Here is a 19,358-nt window from a genome sequence, read left to right on the forward strand (position 1 = left end):
CGTGCTGCCCACCATAGAATATTACATCCCTATCCACCCAATGTTGGATTTTACCTTTAACCAACTTTTCCTTTCAAAACCACTCCTGATGTATTAATTGTCTGTAGTTTGCTACCTCTGTCTTGGAGCCACCTTTATGCAATGGAACTATCTTACACTCTTTCCACTCCACTGGAAACCTGCCAGAGCTGAAACTTAGATTGGCCAACTTCATCCGAGGCAATACCAATTCTCTTGCACATTCACACAGTACACAGGCTGACATCCCATCCAGTCCCACTGCTGTGTTCACATTCATATTTTTCAACATGCTGAACACCTCTTCATTTACCTCAATATTGATATGTGTCTCTGTCTCATCAGCAACTGCAAAATCTCTACCTGAATGATACACCTTTGCAAAATGATCACTCAGCAACTGAACTATTTCTTTTGCCTCTGTCACCCTCCTACCATGAACACTGTTTAAAGTCTTCCTACCATGGTCATTTTTCCTCTTACCTGTTACACAATGAAAAAACTCTTTTGAGTTTACTTTGACCTGCTTAACTAATTTTCTCTCATAATCTGATTTGGACCAAATTAGTCACCTTTCTTGCAGAGGGTGAAGTTCTTGAGGTTCAGAGGGCATTTGCAAAAGTGGCCAAAATAGCTCATACCAGGAAGTAGAGATAAAGAAGCTATCATCCCTCTTTATAAGGCTTTGAATGGCCACATCAGGGATTATCATACATACATACACAGGTCTGTTCAGATTGTCTGAGGGTGACAAAGTGGTGGAGAAAATCTAGAGTGGGTAACCATGATTGTAAGTGGTCTATGGAATGCTTTGTATAGTGACAGACTGAGGGTTTGTGGGTTGTAGAAGTTGATTGATAGGTCTGACGGAAAGGAAATTTTTTGGTACTTGACCTAAAGAGGAAGAACAAGAGGGCATCCCTGGAAACTGAGTGAGAGTTGACAGCAAGGCATCAGGACTAGATTTTTTGCTTGGAGAATGGTGAATGAATGGAATAGATTTGACAGAGTTTGTTTGTAAGTGTTTTAATGAATTTGTTCAAGGTGAGGTATGGTATTGTCTGAATAGAGTTGGTGTGAGTCTTCTGCAATGAGTCTTCAGACTCCATGAAGATACCTGTACAATAATAAGAATAATATTAATATATATACATTAATAAAACAAAAAGGCTCAAAAACAACAAGGCACCAGGTACTGATGGAATAACAGCTGGACTTATTAAATATGGGGGTAGTGAATTAGTCACTCATATACATAAGCTGGTAAATTTAATATGGGAAAAAGAAGATATACCCACAGAACAGAAAGAATCACTAATCATTGCAGTTTATAAAAAGGGAAACAAATATGAATGTGAAAATTACAGGGGCATATCACTACTATCATCAGGCTACAAAATTTGATCTAATATTATACTAAAAAGAATCTTTATCTTATGCTGAAAAAATATTGATGAATAACAGGCAAGATTCCAAAGAAATAGATCAACAGTTGAATATTTACACTTAGACATATACTAGAAAAAAATGGGAATACAATCTGCAGGTTCATATTTTATTTTTAGACTTTAGAAAAGCATATGGTGGCATTTATAGAATACTTTGGGGAATATTAGATGAACTAGGAATACCTCCTAAGATAATATATGTAATCAAAATTTGCACCCACTACTGACAGCCGAAACATGGTATTAGCAATTCTTGTAGAAAGGCTTATACGTTGGTAACACGACTATTAAATTATTTAAGGAATTCACAACGTGAATGGTATTAGCAAATGGAATTAGGTCTGAACCTTTTGATATTAAGACAGGATGGAAACAAGGAGATGTCCTTTCATCCATTTTTTTTAATCTAGCATCAGAAAAATGCATTCAAGAAATTGTAAAAGTTAACATAAACAGAACAATAATAGTAGGATATGCAGATGATATATGCCTTGTTGGAGAAAATATTTGAAAACAACATTTAGAAAACTCAAAATTGCTGCTGAAAAATTAGGATTACAAATCAACCAGGATAAAACTGAATATTTAAATATATGCATAAATCACAATCAAGGGGGGGAAATGACCATTTTACCAAATTTTGTAGATCAAATTTTGTAGCCTGCTGATGGTAGCAATATGTCCCAGTAATTTTCACATTCATATTTGTTTCCCTTTTTATAAACTGGAATGATTAGTGATTCTTCCTATTCTGTGGGTATATTTTCTTTTTCCCATATAAAATTTACCAGCTAATGTATATGAGCTTGATAACCTGAAATGTAACAGTGCCACCTCCTTCAAATATCGTGAAACATTGATGACTCAAGATAATATAATTAGTATAGAAATAAAAGCTAGAATACAAGCCTCCAATAGATCTAATCATTCACTACATCATTTATCATCTTCCAAAATTCTATCAAGCAGAGTTAAAACAGAAATATACAAGACAATCTTTAGAACTATTGTTTCACATGGAGCAGAAACCTGGAGCTTAAAAGACTGGAGCTTAACAAACTTATATACTTTATATACTGCCTGCTCACTTATGCTTTCCACACTGTTGCTTATAAAGATGAAACCTTGATGATTATTCATTACATACTTCAATTACATCCTCTACAGTAGATAACTGTCTATAATTTCCATTAAATGACATTCTCCTCACTCAACTCAATCATTATTTCTTCTAATGACAAGAGAGATTGAAGAGGTAGTTATGAATGAGGAAGTAAGTGGCATGAGTATGGAAAATGAGAGAATGGGTGTGCAAGATGAAAAGGGGAGGCTCAGGGTGGACAGGGGTACACAGCTTGAGAAAGGTGGATGCTCCGAGGGGATGTGAGAGCATGTGTAGACAGCAAAGGAATGGGATAACCTGGGATCAAGAGGAAAAAGATGGAATTGAAGAGGGTTCTAAAATGAATAAGCAGAAGGGGAAATGGCCCCAGTCGAACATGGAGAGAGCACATCAAATGAGTGGTATCAGTGGAACTAGCTGTAGATCCAGGAATGAGCTGTTGTGTTTATATATAAATGCTAGAAGTGTAAGAAACAAGGCAGATGAAATGGTTGCACTAATTGAGTCTGTTCACCCAAAACTTGTTGGAATAAGTGAGACATAGTTAGATGAGGATGACATCCTGACAGGAATATAGATGGAAGGGTATGATGTGTTTCGTGAAGATAGAAGGGGTAAAAAAGGAGGGGGGAGTGCAATGTCTATACAAAGTAGAGATGGAAGAGTGAAATAGTGCCAATGGTTTTGGCGCAGTATGGTGTGAGATAGAGGTGAATGGAATGAAATACTTGGTTGGATGTTGTTATAGACCAGGAAATGTGGATGGTAGTGAATATGAAATGTATAATCAAATTAGCCAAGCAAATAAGATAAGAGTGATCATTATGAGCAATTTTAATTATGACAATATAGACTGGAATCATGAGATAGCAACTGAAAGTAAAGAAAATGAGTTTTTGAGGGATAACTACCTCAGACAGTATGTAACAGAGGGCACACGAGGATTAAGGGTCTTCGATTTGGTCATCTCATCAGAGGATGTAATTATAAATGAAGTGTCAAATCACCCACCAATTCCTGAGAGTGACCATGAGCTCAGAAGACAGCTTGCAGGTGTACCATGGAATGAGGAGTTAGCTGGAAAAGAGATCAATGCAGCTTGGAGGATTTTCAAAAACTATCTAGTAGATGCAATGTACTAAGTGTATTCCAAGGGTGAGAAGGTTAAATAAGTTAGGTGTGAGATGGATGAATAAAGAGATTAAGCATGCAATACAGAGAAAAAGGGCATTGTGGAGGCAGCATAAGAGAAGTGGAAGCAACCAATTTCATGAGGTCTACAAAGACCAGGCAAGGAGGGTGACTTGGTTGGTGACAGTAGCTAAAGAGAGGTATGAACAGCAGTTAGCTAATGAAGCCAAAAAGAATCCTAGGGAGTTCTTTCGATATGTGGCCAGCAAAAGAAAGAATGATTATGGAAGGATGACATTGATTGGAGAAAATGGTATAAAGACAGCTGTTGCAGAATGTGTGGTGGAGATACTTAATGAGCAGTTCATAAAAATCTTTCAATCTTGTGAATGTGACTTCATGGAGAGATTGAGAGCAGTTGATGATGGGGAAGAGAGACTGACTGTAAGTGAACAAGAGGTGTATGGGGAGCTGAGCAAACTAGATGTAAATAAGGCTGTGGGACTTGATAATATATCACCATGTATTCTGAAGGAATGTGCCAGGGAGTTGATGCCGGCCTTGACATATTTTTTTAATACGAGTCTTGCACTGGGTCAAATTCCTAAGGAGTGGAAGGAGGGCAAGATTGTGCCACTTCATAAAGGAGGTGATAGAACTCAAGCATCAAACTATAGGCTTATCAGGTGTTGTAGTTAAGTTGTTGGAGAAGCTTGTGAGAAGTAGGATTCATAATTAGATTGAAAACAATGGTATTATATTTCATGGACAGCATGGCTTTACTAAAGGCAGGTCATGTTTTAGTAATCTACTTACTTATTACAATAAGGTGATTGCTTCCATGGACAGAGGAGAAGGATACACAGTAATATATTTAGATTTCACAATGGCTTTTGATAGATTACCGCATGATAAGTTGATAGTCACACTAGAGTGGATGGGATTGGATATTAGATCGATGCATTGGATTGGAGACTGACTATCTGATAGTATCAACAAGTTGCATATGGGGGAGTGATATCCAGGAAAAGGAATCAGAGGGCCATTGCTGTTTAACTTGTTTAACTTGTTTTAGGGCCATTGCTGTTTAACTTGTATATTAATGATATTGGTGAAGATTTGGATGGAGATATTCAGTTGTTTTCAGATGATGTAAAGTTGGTTGGGATGAACCATGAAGAACAGAGAAGATGTTGTGGTCTTACAAGAAGACTTGAATAAATTGAGTGATTGGGCACAGGAATGGGATGTGAGTTCAATGTTGCAAAATGTAAGGTTTTAAAATTTGGAAAACAAAAATAGGATGCAGAATTAATGCTTGGTGAGGATATATTGTCGTAGGTGGAGAAAATAAGAGCTCTTGGGGTGATAGTTGGTAAGGATCTGAAATTTAGGGGACACATAGCCAAAATTGTGAAGACAACACAAAGGCTTCTGGGAATGATGCAGAGGACACTGACTTGTAGAAGTTGGGAGATTCTTGTTCCATTGTATAAGGCTTTGTTTAGGCCACACATGGACTATTGTGCCCAGATTTGGTCAACTGATTTTCAGAAGGATGAAGAGATGTTGGAAAGGGTCTAGAGGCAACTGACTAAGGTAGTTCTAACCTATGGAATGTAGATTATGAGGAAAGATTGAGAAGATGCAACTTGCAGAGTCTGGTGGACAGAAGGAAGAGGGGAAATAATACAGTGATCCACAAGTTATTAAGGTTTTGTTATAGGATCAATGCTGGAGAGGTTCTACAGAAAATAGTGGGAGATCAGGTGAGAACCAGAGGTCATCCCTGGAAACTATATAAAGAGGTTGTGAGTAGGGGAGTGAGAAACAGGTTGCTTTCATGCAGAGTTGTGAATGATTGGAATGCCTTGCCTGAGAGTGTGGTATCTGCAGAGAAGTTGAGTGTGTTTAAAGCACGGTATGATGAGTTCTATATGATAAAAGGACTTCCTAGATGAGTCTTTGACTCAATGTAATAATAATAATAATAATAATATCCAAATAACTATGTAGCACACATCTTTGCTTCATTGGTAAGTATTACTCTAATGCACTTTTGCTTTCCATACCTACCAATTCGCTTCTCTAGCTATGGCTTTACATTTCTCATGTAAGTGATTACTGCTTCTCGTCTCCAACATCATAATGCTACCTCCTTTTTCTTCTTCTTTCAGATTACATGCTTAATCTCACCAATCATCTGTTATGCATCTCCTCTGTTTACCCCTCCTATGTAACATCTGGAATATATTGAGACATTGTTACTGTTATATATTTCTTCATTCATTCATTTCATTTTGTATGGTGATTCAACGGCCTTGAGCCCCTTTTACGGGGAGGTATGGAACCACCTCAATCCCCCCTATTTTTATCCAGGCTCGGGACCGGCATAGCTGACAATTCAGACCTATGGTTTGGGATTGTCTTAAGTATTCCTGACTGTATCCGTGTCTGTTCACGGGGGCAAGTTTGCCTGCTTGCGGGATGAAAAACTCCAGATAACCTGGGGGGAAAAATCCTGCTGTCCATGCCCAAGACTGGCTAACTTGGCTATGGCTGAGGAAGATCCTTAAGCTGCTCATTTCATTGACGGGAATCGAACCGAGGACACTCCTTCCCCAGGCATATGGTTGCGAAGTGCATAGCCACTAGGCTAACCATGCGGACATATATTTCTTGATCAGTATCCAAGCAGTATTGCTATCCTTTCTGTCTAATTCTTCATTCCATAGTATTGCTTCAAATGGAGACAAATTCAGCACCTAATTTATCTTAATATTATTATTATTATTAACATCTGACCTCCATGGAGTTGGAGACTTATTGTGGGAGTTTCTCTGAGACTATGATAAAATTCAAGATTCTCAATTCTCTTCTGTTCTGTATTATACTGATATCAAGAGGCATTATATGTAATGAAGTTAGACTGTTATATGTAAAGTAGAGCACATTATCCTCATTGCAATTACAATTATTCACAATAACAATCTTCCTGTTCACTAGAATAATTTATGTGTACATTTTCTTGTCATCACCTCCACATTTACAGCTGATATAAATTCCTCTAAATATCATTTTGGCTACCTCCATCTTACACCATTCTGCCTCAAAACTACTCTCATTGTACCAGGAAATTAACTCAACCAATGTAACAGTTCCACCCCATTATGAACCCTTTCCATATTATTATTATTATTATTATTATTATTATTACTACATCCTCCATGAAGTCGGCAGACTCATTGTGGGAGGTTCATTAAACTGACAACATATTTATCACACAGAATTTCAAAATCCTTAACATTCCTCGCATTAACACATTCTAGTAATGTGTTCAATTCACTTCTCAATTCAATTCAATTCTCCATGTAAAAAATCTACTCCTCACACTCCTCTTCACTACATAACTTCCAGGGATGACTGCTGGTTCTTCCCCTCTCACATTCTACTCTTTATAATCCCCTCTGTATTAATCTGATAAAATCCTCTAGATTTTATCAGATTAATGATAAAATCTAGAGGATTTTATCATTAATCTATTTTATCATAAATTCCACTATCCTCTGATGCAGAGGACATAGTGGAATTGTTCAATGAACACTTTATTGTAGTATTTCATCCTGGAGGAGTCAGTTTTAATACTAGAGGGATAGGGCAGGTTCGAGGTTTAGAGGTGCAGGAGGAGAGTGTTTCAAATACTGAGTACTCTGGATGTCAGTAAAGCTGTGGGACTGGATGGTATTTCACCACACGTTTTGAGAGAATGTGCTAGGGAATTGACAGTGCCTTTGACCTGGCTTTTCAATGAAAGTCTGGCTGTGGGAAACGTGCCCATGGAATGGAAGGAAGGTAAGATAATGCCATTGCATAAGGGCGGTAGCAGACTGGAAGTGTCTAATTATAGGCCAGTTTGTGTGTCATCAGTAGTTGTTAAGATCTTGGAGAAAGTAGTGAGGGACCATATACAACATTGGGCAGATGAGGGTAATGTTATCTGTGAGAGTCAACATGGATTTGTGAAGGGATGCTCTTGTTTTAGTAATATAGCCTTTCATAGTAAAGTTACAAGAGCAGTACATGAGAGAAAGGCATATACTGCCATTTTCTTCGATTTACAAAGGCATTTGACAGGGTGCCATATGATAAGCTGATATTTAAGTTGCAGCACATGGGTTTGGATGTCAGGTTGGTCAACTGGATTCAGGATTGGCTGTCTGATAGGTATCAGAGAGTTGTGTATGGTGGAGCACTTTCAAGGAAGCAGAGGGTTACAAGTGAGGTCCCACAGGGACCAGTACTGGAACCTATATTGTTTAACCTTTATATCAATGATATTGTCAGTGGATTGCAAGGGGATATTCAGTTGTTTGCGGATGATGCGAAGCTGGGAAGGATTATTTTTAATAGTGCAGATGTGGTAGCCCTGCAAGAGGATTTGAATAAGCTAGACAGATGGGCAAATGAATGGGGCAAATGAATCGGTTTAATGCAGCAAAATGTAAGGTCTTCAGGTTTGGTCCCAGACATCAATGGGACGCTGCATACTTTATGGTGGGAGGAGTTATTACTGGAGGAAGTAGGGGAGACGAGATCTGGGGTTGATGATTGATAGAAACCTTAAATTTAGGGGACATATTGCAAAGGTGGTGAAGGTAACACAGAGGATTGCTGCAATAATGAGAAGGACACTGACCTGCAGAGATAAAAGGATTATCATTCCGTTGTATAAGGCTCTGATCAGACCACACTTAGACTATTGTTCTCAGATTTAGTCCACAGGATTTGATGGGGATAAATTAACTGTGGAAAGGGTACAAAGGCAGATAACAAAGATAGTTTCAGGACTGTACAATATTAGTTATGAGGGTCAGCTGAGGGATTGTGGACTGCAGAGGTTGGTGGATAGAAGAAGGAGAGGTGATATGATTGAGAATTTTAAACTGTTGAAGTGGTTACAGGGGTTGACACTGGGGAGTTCTTTCGCTTGGTTGAACAGAGGGAAGGAGTGATGACAAGAGGCCATCCCTGGAAGTTACGAAAGGAAACCATGAGCAAGAGAGTGAGGAGTGGTTTCTTTTCATGGTAGGTAGTTGAACCATGGAATACATTGCCTGATGGAGTGGTGAGAGTGAGAATGGTCAATGAGTTGAAGGAGTGGTATGATAAACTTTGTGTTTCTTAGGGGGGACCTCCCCCTCGATGAGTCTTGATAGACTTTGTGTTTCTTAGGAAGGACCTCCCACGATGAATCTTTTGACTCCATGGAGAGCTGGATGATAATAATAATAATAATAATAATAATAATAATAATATAATAACTTAAATGACTCTATCATATCACTTCTCTTCCTCTTATCTACCAAACTCTGCAATCCATATTTCTTCAACCTCTCTCCATAGCCAGCATTCCAAAATCTTGATATTGTCTTAGTCACTCACCTCTGGACCCTCTCCACTGTTTCCACATCACATTGAAAACCAGGTGACCAGATCTGAGCACAATATCCAATTGTGGTCTGACCAGTGCTTTATACAGTGGCACAACCACTTCCTTATCCCTAAATGTTAGAGCACTTCTTATCACAGCAGCACTATGATGTGCAGCATTTGCAACAGTAGCAATATGTCCTCTAAACTTCAGTGTACTATCAACCATCTCTCCAAAATCTCTAATCTCACCCACTTCCTGCAGTATGGCACCATCGATATAGTACACAGCCTTATACTTCTGCACTCCAAAATGCAACACCTTGCACTTATTGATATTAAAACTACAACCCCCAATCTTTTGTACATGTAAAAAAGTCTATTCAAATCTTCCTGAAAGGAATTAGATCAGCAGTGCTACTCATAATTCTTCCCAACTTTGCATTATCAGAAAATAACTGAAGATCCCCAGTCAGTCCACATGATATATCATTTACAAAAAAGTTAAACAGCAGGAGCCCAAAAACAGAACCCTGGGGCATGTCGCTGGTTACCATCCTTTTTTTGAGACACTGCTCCATCATACACAACCTGCTGGTATTGTTCAGAGAGCCAATCTCTAATCCATCTAACCAATATAATAATCGATTCTCATCCTTTATTCTCATCCGTTAGCCTGTAGATTCCATATATTCAGATTAAGAATTATCTACTACACGTTAGCACAAGAAAAGTATATTTAACTTACTGCCAGATATTTCAGTTTGAAAATAACAAACTATCATCTACTTAGTATCTGCGCGGTTAGCCTAGTGGCTATGCACTTCGCAACCATATGCCTGGGGAAGGAGTGTCCTAAGTTTGATTCCCGTCGATGACGTGAGGAGCTTAAGGATCTTCCTCAGCCATAGCCAAGTTAGCCGGTCTTGGGCATGGACAGCAGAGTTTTTCCTCCCAGTTTATCTGGGGTTTTTCATCCTGCATCTCACAGAAAGAATTTTCTACCCGTGAACACACATGGATACAGTCAGAAATACTTAAGACAATCCCTCCACCCATAGGTCTGAATTGTCAGCTATGCCAGTCCCGAGCCCGGATAAAAATAAGGGAATTGAGGCGGTGCCATTCCTCCCGTAAAATGGGCTCACTGCCGTTGAATCACCATATGAAATGAATGAATGAATCTACTTAGTGACATCTTTCCACATGATATCGTAAAATTATTTGCATTCGTAATGCACTCCGGATATTTCTTGTGTCAAAACAAATTCTACAACCAAGTAGAAGGAACTGCCATGGGAAGTCCACTTTCCCCTGCTCTAGCTAACTTTTATTTGGAGCATTTAGAAGACATCCTTTTTTCATCTGTATACCCTCAACCTTCATTTTGGGTTAGATATATAGATGCCATTTTTGAAGTGTGGCCTCACAACAGAGATTCCCTACCTTCCTTTTTAGCCAAAATCAATACTCTACACACACATATCAAATTCACCATGGAAATTGAAAAAGACAACAAATTACACTTTTTAGACATCCTTCTCATCTGCTGACCATCAGGTAATTTAACAACTTCCAGTCTACAGAAATCTCACATTTACTGCACATTACATTCTTAAACAATCTGCACATCATCCTTCTCAAAAGACAGGAATCATCAATGTTTATTTCGATGAGCTAGAACTAGTTCAACTTCTCCATCATTCACAGAAAGAATTTTCAATTATCAAACAATACATAAATTAAATAGTTTCTCTGAAAGGACTACACAACATCTGTTCGATCCTACAAGCCAAACCAAAACAACAAAGAATCAATAGGTCGAGTTCCAATCCCATATATCTTCGGAATTTCAGAACCAATTTCAAGAATTTTAAAGAAATATGATCTTACAGCTACTTATATTCCTATTAATAAAATATCCACCTATTTCCCCCTCGTCTAAAAATAACACTCAACTATGTCTCTTCCTGGTGTATACCAAGTTCCACATGACTGCCATCTTTCTTACTTTGGACAAACCGGATGCTATATAGAAAAAAGAATACAACAACATCAATCTTATATTCTTCACAACAGATCCGATAAATCTGGATTGGCACAACATGGAATAGAGACAAACCACAACGTTCTCTGGTCCAAGACTCGCCTTATACACAGATGTCAGCATAAATTCGAATGCCTATTCAAAGAGAGTGCTGAGGCTTTACTTCATCACCCTAACCTGAATTGTAATGACTGCCTATCTATGCCAAAAATATTAGAAAGTTTAATCTGAATAACACATTAATTTTTATTCATTTATTATTATTTTTATTTATTTATTGTTATTTTTTTTTTTAATGAAGACCTTCTAGATACTACGAGGGTGGTCTGAAAAGTTCTCAGCCTAACAATGAAAAAACGAATTTATAATTTCAAAATTATTTTTATTTTTCAACATAATCTCCCTTAAGACTAATACATTTATTACAACGATGCTCCAGCGCCATTATCCCGTCTGTGTAGTGGTTCTCAGTAAGATCTGCAAAATACCCCTCTAGAGCTAAATCACCTCTTGATTTTAAGAAAAACGTTGACCAGCGAGGAACAGTTTTAGTTTTGGGAAGAGATAGAAGTCAGAGGGAGCCAAAATCTGGGGAATAGGGTGGATGTTCCAAAAATTCAAAGTGCAGATCCGTTAATTTTCCCATTGCTAAAACACCTTTGTGGCCAGGTGCATTGTCCTGATGAAAGATGATTTTTTTCTTCTGCAAACCAGGCTTTTCTCACTAATTTTTTCATCTAGTCTGGTTAAAAGATCAGAATAATATTCCCCGGTTATTGTTTTACCCTTTTCAAGATAATTAATAAACAAAATGCATTTAGTCCCAAAACACTGATACCATGACCTTTCCTGCTGATGGAACCTTTGTCTTCTTTGGTGCTGAACAACTGGGCTTCTGTTCACTATTTTGACTGCTTTTGGACTCTGGTGTGTAATGGTGAATCCAAGTTTCATCCATAGTAACAAATCAATGCACAAAATCAGTTTTATTCTTGTTAAAATGCTCCAAGCACTGTTCAGCGATTTTAATGTGAGTGCATTTTTGATCTGCTGTGAGCAAGCGCGGCACGCATCTTGCGCAAAGCATTTTCATTTGCAATTCTTCATGCAAAATATATCCTACACATTCTTTTGAAATGCCTATAGTCTCAGCAATTTCACGCACTTTGACTCACCGGTCATCCAACCATATCATGCACTTGATCAACGATTTCTGGTGTTGTTACAATTTTTGGACGTCCTTCACGTCAATCATCTTCAAGGCTGGTACAGCCATGTTTAAACTTGGCAGCCTATTTCTTAATTGTCAAAAATGAAGGAGAAGAGTGCCCATAAACTTTTATGAACTTTGAATGAATTTCTTTTTGTGTTAAACCTTCTTTTACAAACAATTTTATAACCGCATGATACGCAATTTTATCTATTTCAAGGGATAAACACAACACTTTTGCTTCAGACAGCTTTATAAAACAAACTACTCAATAGAATGACTTGCAATTTCACATGGATGCTTATGACAGATGTAGCAACTTAGAAAAAAAAAATCTTGCCGATAGTGTTGCCATCCATGGTCGAGGCCGAGAAATTTTCATACCACCCTCATATATATGTCTAATGATATCTTTAATATGATTTTATAAATTAGTTTTTTTTTTGTATGACATTATAAACATGTAAATATTCTGCACTCTTATGTTTGCCTTTCTTCAGTGAAATGATACTGTGATTAACGATATAACATCACATGGCTCATTCTAATTTTGAATTATCAATTGTTTGTATTCTACCTTGTAAAAATCTGTTTTCTGTTTAGCCACTGATGATAGTTTGTTATTTTCAAACTGAAATATCTGGAAGTATATTAAATATACTTTTCTTGTGCTAAAGTGTAGATAATTCTAGATAATTCTTAATTTCATGTCACAAGTTTCTCTCAAAACTATAATATATTCAGATTAGCTTCTTCTTACAGTAACTACTCTCTCACTCATATACACTACATACACATACATTACTGCCAGTGTTCGCTCTCCTTACCCTTTATCTCTTTTTCTCCCAAATTTCGGTCCATTTCCCAAAACTATTTTCTCATTCTCAATCTCATTCTTCATTTCTCCCTCTCTATTCACAACTCACTCTCTTGCTCTTTTATTATCTCCTTTTACCTGCCCTGAGAGTGAACCATCCTAGAGAAATCCATGCTGTTTAGCATGCTTAATCTATAGGCTACCTAATGTAATGAACCTCATTCTTGTTGCATATCAGCATTCTAGTATATATAAGGATTACACCCACTTCTCTCACTGCAGCAGCTCAAGGTTCGGTGATTCTATGACAGGTATCCAATATGCTCAATTAGAACATTTTAGATATTCATCATGGAATATATCAGAAAAATATTTACTTTTCCTTCACAGAACGTAAGGAAAAGTAAATATGAAAGACTTATTAAATTAAAGGATTATTGAATGAAAGAATTACTGAATTAAAATCCATTACTCTTTCACAGCCGGATATTCTGAAACTTAAAAGTTTTGAAACTGACCAGAGAGCTTACAGGAACACAATCTTTAGCATCAGAATTGATTTGTTATTGTCCTACTTAAAAGACATGAACTTTTTCCAGGTGCCTGTATGCTTTCCTTTTATCAGTGCTTCTCTGATTGTAATGTTTCACTGGCCTGACATTGTGAATTGTTGGTTCTCAGCAGAGACTAGGCAGAAACCTTACAAGAGTAAAATCTCTTATCTCACTACCATAGCATCCTGTGCTGTAAAGTACTTGAGATTATTATGATATTGAGATGCAGATTTTTTGACATCTTAATGTCTCTGCCTGGTCTCTAATGAGAACCAACCATTCTAAACAGCTGTTAGCCCCAGTGAAATCTTCAATCAAAACCACTAATAAAATATTTGGATTTTTAATTCAGTAGCTTTAGAAAGCTAAATGAATGACTTTTAGTCTTTCCCTCTAACAATGAAAGACTTATTTTGCATGAAATGCCATATCATATACTGAATAGTCTTCATCCTCAGACTGTCAACCCAAGAGCACCACACTATATCTACTAGGTTGTTTCCTTTTAGGACTTTAGGCTTTACTTCTTTTCCTTGCATTAGTCTTACTTATCTATTATCATCTGTGGAATGCTTCCTATGATGATAGATTGTGGATGACTAAGATTAGATGATTGGAGGAAAGTAGGAATATGATAAACACATGCTACTAAAGGAATTTTATGGGATTAATGAGGAAGGAATTTTTCAATGCATGACAATAACAAGGAGAACAAGGAGTGAATCCTAGAAGGTGTACAAAATTGTGGTTAGTGAAGGTGTGAGAACTATTTTTTTTTTTTTTTTTTGCATAAAGAATGGCAAATAAGTAGAATGTATTGGTAAAGATGTTTGTAAGTGTTTGTTAGTACACAAGTTTAAAGGGTGATATGGTAGGTGTTGCTGAATGATGGTTAGTGTGGACTTCCTGAGATGAGTTTTAGACGCCATGAAGATACCTTTTGAATTACAATATAACACGTGGCCATGTTATTTGCTTCTATATACCAGTGCAATATTACCCGAAAAAAATACTTAAGATCATAATTAAAGTCATTTAATTATATCTGACAGACTGTTATCTTCTTCCTAAAAAACATAAAATTACCAAAAATCAACATATATGAGGTGTGCCAGAAAGTAAGATCTAGTCAAGAATTTTAAAAATCTGGCTGAGGAAAAAAAAGTTTTATTATATGCTAAAATACCCACATATTATTATTATTATTATTATTTCGGGCGACTCCAGGAGTCCTTAGACTCATCGAGGGAGGCCCTAAACATCATGTCCACACAACTATGCGATTACATTCTCACAGTATCTATCATACCTTGCCTTGAACTCGTTCACCGTCATAGCACCCACAACAGACTCTGGCAGCTTATTCCACTCATTTACCACTCTAAAAGTAAAGAACCCAGCTCTAACACCCCTGCTAACCACACTCTTGCCCAGCTTCCATAGGTGTCCCCTAGTTCTCCCACCACCAGTCCTGATCTCAAAAATATCCTCTGAATTAATCCTATAGAATCCCTTTAGCAATTTGAATGTCTCAATCATATCTCCCCTCCTCTGCCTATCAACTAGTTTCTGCAACCCACAAATCTTCAACCTGTTCTCATATGGTTCATTCCATAGACCTGTTATCATCTTAGTCACTCGCCTCTGGATCCTCTGCACCTCCTCTCCATCAAGAAGGAACTGAGGTGACCAAATCTGGGCACAGTAGTCGAGATGAGGTCTTATCAAGGCTCGGTACAGAGGTACAATAACTTGCTTGTCTCTGCTCGTCAAGGTATTTTTCAACAACCAAGCGAGTTGATGAGCTGATTTAGCTACTTTTGCAATGTGCCCCCTAAACTTCATCTCCCTATCCACCAACACTCCCAAGTCCCTGGCCTCATCAATCTCTTGGAGTACAGTTCCACCAATGTGGTATACTGCTGCTAATCTTTTCACCCCAAAATGCATAACCTTACATTTTGTCACATTAAATTGACATCCATTCTCCTTAGCCCAGAACTCCAATCTATCTAAGTCATCCTGCAAGACTTTGACATCTTCTGCATTCACTATTGCCCTACCCAACTGCATCATCAGCGAACAAATGAATTGTTCCACTTAGATCCTTCCCTATATCGTTAATGAACAGATTAAACAGCAGTGGTCCAATAACAGATATATACTTTATTTTTCTACATAGTCACCATTGACTTCCAAGCATTTTTGGTATTGTGGCACCAGCTTCTTCATACCCGTCAAAAAAGTTTGCCACCAGTGAGTTCAACCATTGAGTCATGCTGTTCTTCAGTTCCTCATCTTCTTCAAAGCGCTGAGATAGGAGCCACTGCTTCATATGCAAGAACAAGAGGTAGTCACTGGACACAAGGTTGGGCTGTACAGTGGGTGATCAGAAAGTTCCCACCCTAACTTCTGAATCTGATGAATTGCTCATCTGAGTTTCTTCAGCATTTAACAATAAGCATTAACATTAATTGTTGTTCCTGTTGAAGAAAATCAACAAACAAGATCCTCCCTTTTCAGTAGAAGACAATAGCCATCTTTTTTTTTGACTGACAGTGCCTGTTTTAATTTTTTTGTTTTCAGAGATGATGAATGGCACCATTCCATTGATTGTTGTTTTGACTTGACATTTGTGTATGAAATCTATGTTTCGTCACCAGTCATGATATGAGAAAAAAGTTCATCTTCAATTTTGTAATGCTCTAAAACCTTTTTAGTTGATTCCACTTGTTGTTGTTTTTGGGACCCATCTAGCACACCATTTCTTATACTCTAGCATTTCTGTCACAATTTCATGAATGACTGAGCTTGAAACTTTTGGGATTCAAAAAAAGTTCTGTAATTTTGAGACAACAATTCTCATGAATTTTCACGTTCACTCTTTCCACCAAATTGTTTGACACAACTTAGCCAGCCACTGTGCTCTTCATCATGAACATTGTTGCACCCTTCTTTAAACAAATGACAACATTGTCTAACATTAGTGTCACTCATTATGTTAGGCCCATAAACCTTACACAGTTGTTGGTGAATTTTTGTAGCACTATTGTTTTCCACCAACAAAAACTGTATCACACCATGAACCTTGCAACCTGCAGGATTTTTTATTACAGCACTCAAAATAATTATTCAGAGAAGACAACAAACAATAATGCAGCAAAAGTAATATGGTTAACAGCTAATGGATCACTCTTTGCTACAATGTATGCATGACCCCCTCCATACCTTATTTGGCAGTAAAGTGTGAATGGACCTTACTTTCTGGATGTGCCTTGTAATTTTACAGGAGGCTATAGCTGAGAATAATTGGAGAAGATGGAAAATAAGATAAAAAAATTACCAAAGACAGAGTTAAGCTTATTTCAATGTAATATATGGAGTAATCTACTAAGATAAAGGATGCTACTAACTAACAACAAAGCCCAAATTTCAAAATACATGGATAATTGAACCTCAATTATCAAAATATCAGATAAATGACTCTTCAGTTAATAATCCTTCAATGGGTCAGTTAACTGAAGCATACTCTTGGTATAACCATGCAATATCTTCAGTTAACCAACTAGAAAACTGATTTCTCATTGTGGTGGTATAATTGAGAGATTATTGTAGTACTAAGACCTCATCAAAAGGCTAGATGACAGGAAGATCAGTATGTAGGAGGTTGAATGTAATGTAACTAACTGAATATAAAAAGCTGGTTTTATGTTAATAAATTTGTTATCAAATATTCAATCGTAATCTATTGAATAATTTTATTGATCATAAGATCTAATAGTAAACAACTCAGGCAGTGAAAAGGTAAGGAGTAATTAAGGTCCCCCACCCCCTTTCATTAAAGAATTTATATATCCCTCTGCTCAATTTATACTAAAATCATTAACATGGAACACTTATGTGAAATTTTATTTCTCAATTTTCATTTTTCTTAGATCATGAATCTTTCTTAAACTCTGATGATGTTACAATATCATTCAAAACAATTTTCTTAAGTAATTTCTTTTTATGCATTTTTATGTGGCAAGATCAATACAAAAATACAAAAATAATATATATATATAAATCAACACATATCTATTTAGGAGAACAGAGAAAAGGTCACACTGGGTAAAGCAGCTGATAAATTAAATATTAACAAGAAAAACAACACACAATACAAGTCCATGCAGCCATAGATTAATTAGGTGCAAGGAGTTACCTTGGCCCTGTAGATGGTACAGTGCAGGGCATGATTCACAGGGTCATACAGGAGGGAGAACTCCAGGGTACCTAAGGATGCTACAGGGAGGACCAAGGGGAAGCTACATTAGGAGCTAATAAATAAGGATGCTAATAGAATTAAAGAGAAGGTCAGTAAGAAACTCTACTCATTATGGTTTAAGAAGCTTGCAATTTATTTTAAAAGCATGTATGTTTTGAGTATTTGAAAATATTACAGGTGCAAGATTTTCCTATCATTTACACTGAAATAATAATTTGATTTTCTGACAAGTCTAAACTGAAAAACATTTTTTTAAAAATAAAATTGTGTGTGGCATTTAAATTTTTTCTGTTTTTTCTTCTTCTTTTTTTATATAATTCTGATATATGAAATATACTGATTTAATTTTACCTATTTTTTTAAAAGCAAAGTAAAACTTCTCATCTATATCTATACATATTTTAACAATGGCATTTCAATGAATATTAAAAACTTATTGTGTGTTCAATTAATGGTCATCTTTAGTGCAAAACCATTGTAATTTAATCCTTTCCTTCATGCTTACATGGTGATCAGAATACATTTTCAAAAATTATGGAAACTACTGTGTTAGAGTAAAACTTCAGTTTAATATAAACCAAAATGATCACTCAATGTTTTGATCTTCACATTAAGGTCATCTAGGGTTTGCAGGAAAACTTGAAGAACTAAGTGGTCTGAATGTGTGCCATCCAAATTCTTGGGATTTTTATGCCACCGTTATTGTTAAGATATCTTAAATATTTGATAGTGAGAAAGAAAGTATAATGACAAATTATTTTTAATCCTTTATCCAAGTGTGAGCAAACAAAGTTTGTGCCTGAAAATATCTTCAGGACTGGGGTAAGGTAGTACAACACCGGGCAACTCATAGCAAAGGTGGAGCAAGTTCCCATCACTCCTATCCCAGTATCTCCCATAATGCAAAACACATCTCCTTGCGGATATGTATAATGTTATGCATTAAGGGAAGGACCACTACCCAGACTAGTTTGACCTTTATTGAGGTCTCTTCAGTGGGAGCCAGGCCCAAAGGTGGAGATACCAGGCAGAAGCAATAGCGAAGTCATGTTTACCTATAGGAGTTGCCAAAAAGTGTGCCACCTTTTTATTAAATTACTCTGGATTTAGAGAAAGATGTTGAAAGTTTATTTTTCACTTGGTTAGACTATAATAAATTTAGTTTAATCCTTTATCCAAGTGTGAGCCAACAAAGTTTGCACCTGAAAATATCTTCAGGACTGGGGTAAGGTAGTACAACACTGAGCAACTCGTAGCAAAGGTGGAGCAAGTTCCCATCACTCCTATCCCAGTATCTCCCATAATGCAAAACACAT

General features: G+C 36.9%; 1 protein-coding gene across 8 annotated transcripts in view; it reads right to left on the reverse strand.

The window, feature by feature from the left end:
- The window catches only part of Rph (Rabphilin), a 695,894-nt gene that overhangs the window by 198,232 nt on the left and 478,304 nt on the right, over window positions 1-19,358 (reverse strand). For all 8 annotated transcript variants that reach the window (XR_016549578.1, XM_090406051.1, XM_090406050.1 and 5 more), the window contains one exon: window positions 17,980-18,059. Coding sequence is in view for 7 of the 8 variants with exons in the window: in XM_090406051.1 (XP_090262177.1) it covers window positions 17,980-18,059 (80 nt within the window). In the remaining variant the exon portion in view is untranslated. The remainder of the gene's footprint in view (window positions 1-17,979; window positions 18,060-19,358) is intronic.

The sequence above is a fragment of the Typopeltis vanoorti genome, chromosome 16, assembly GCF_054136105.1.
Source record: "Typopeltis vanoorti isolate ZY-2024b chromosome 16, IOZ_Tvanoo_1.0, whole genome shotgun sequence".
Classification (NCBI taxonomy): domain Eukaryota; kingdom Metazoa; phylum Arthropoda; class Arachnida; order Uropygi; family Thelyphonidae; genus Typopeltis; species Typopeltis vanoorti.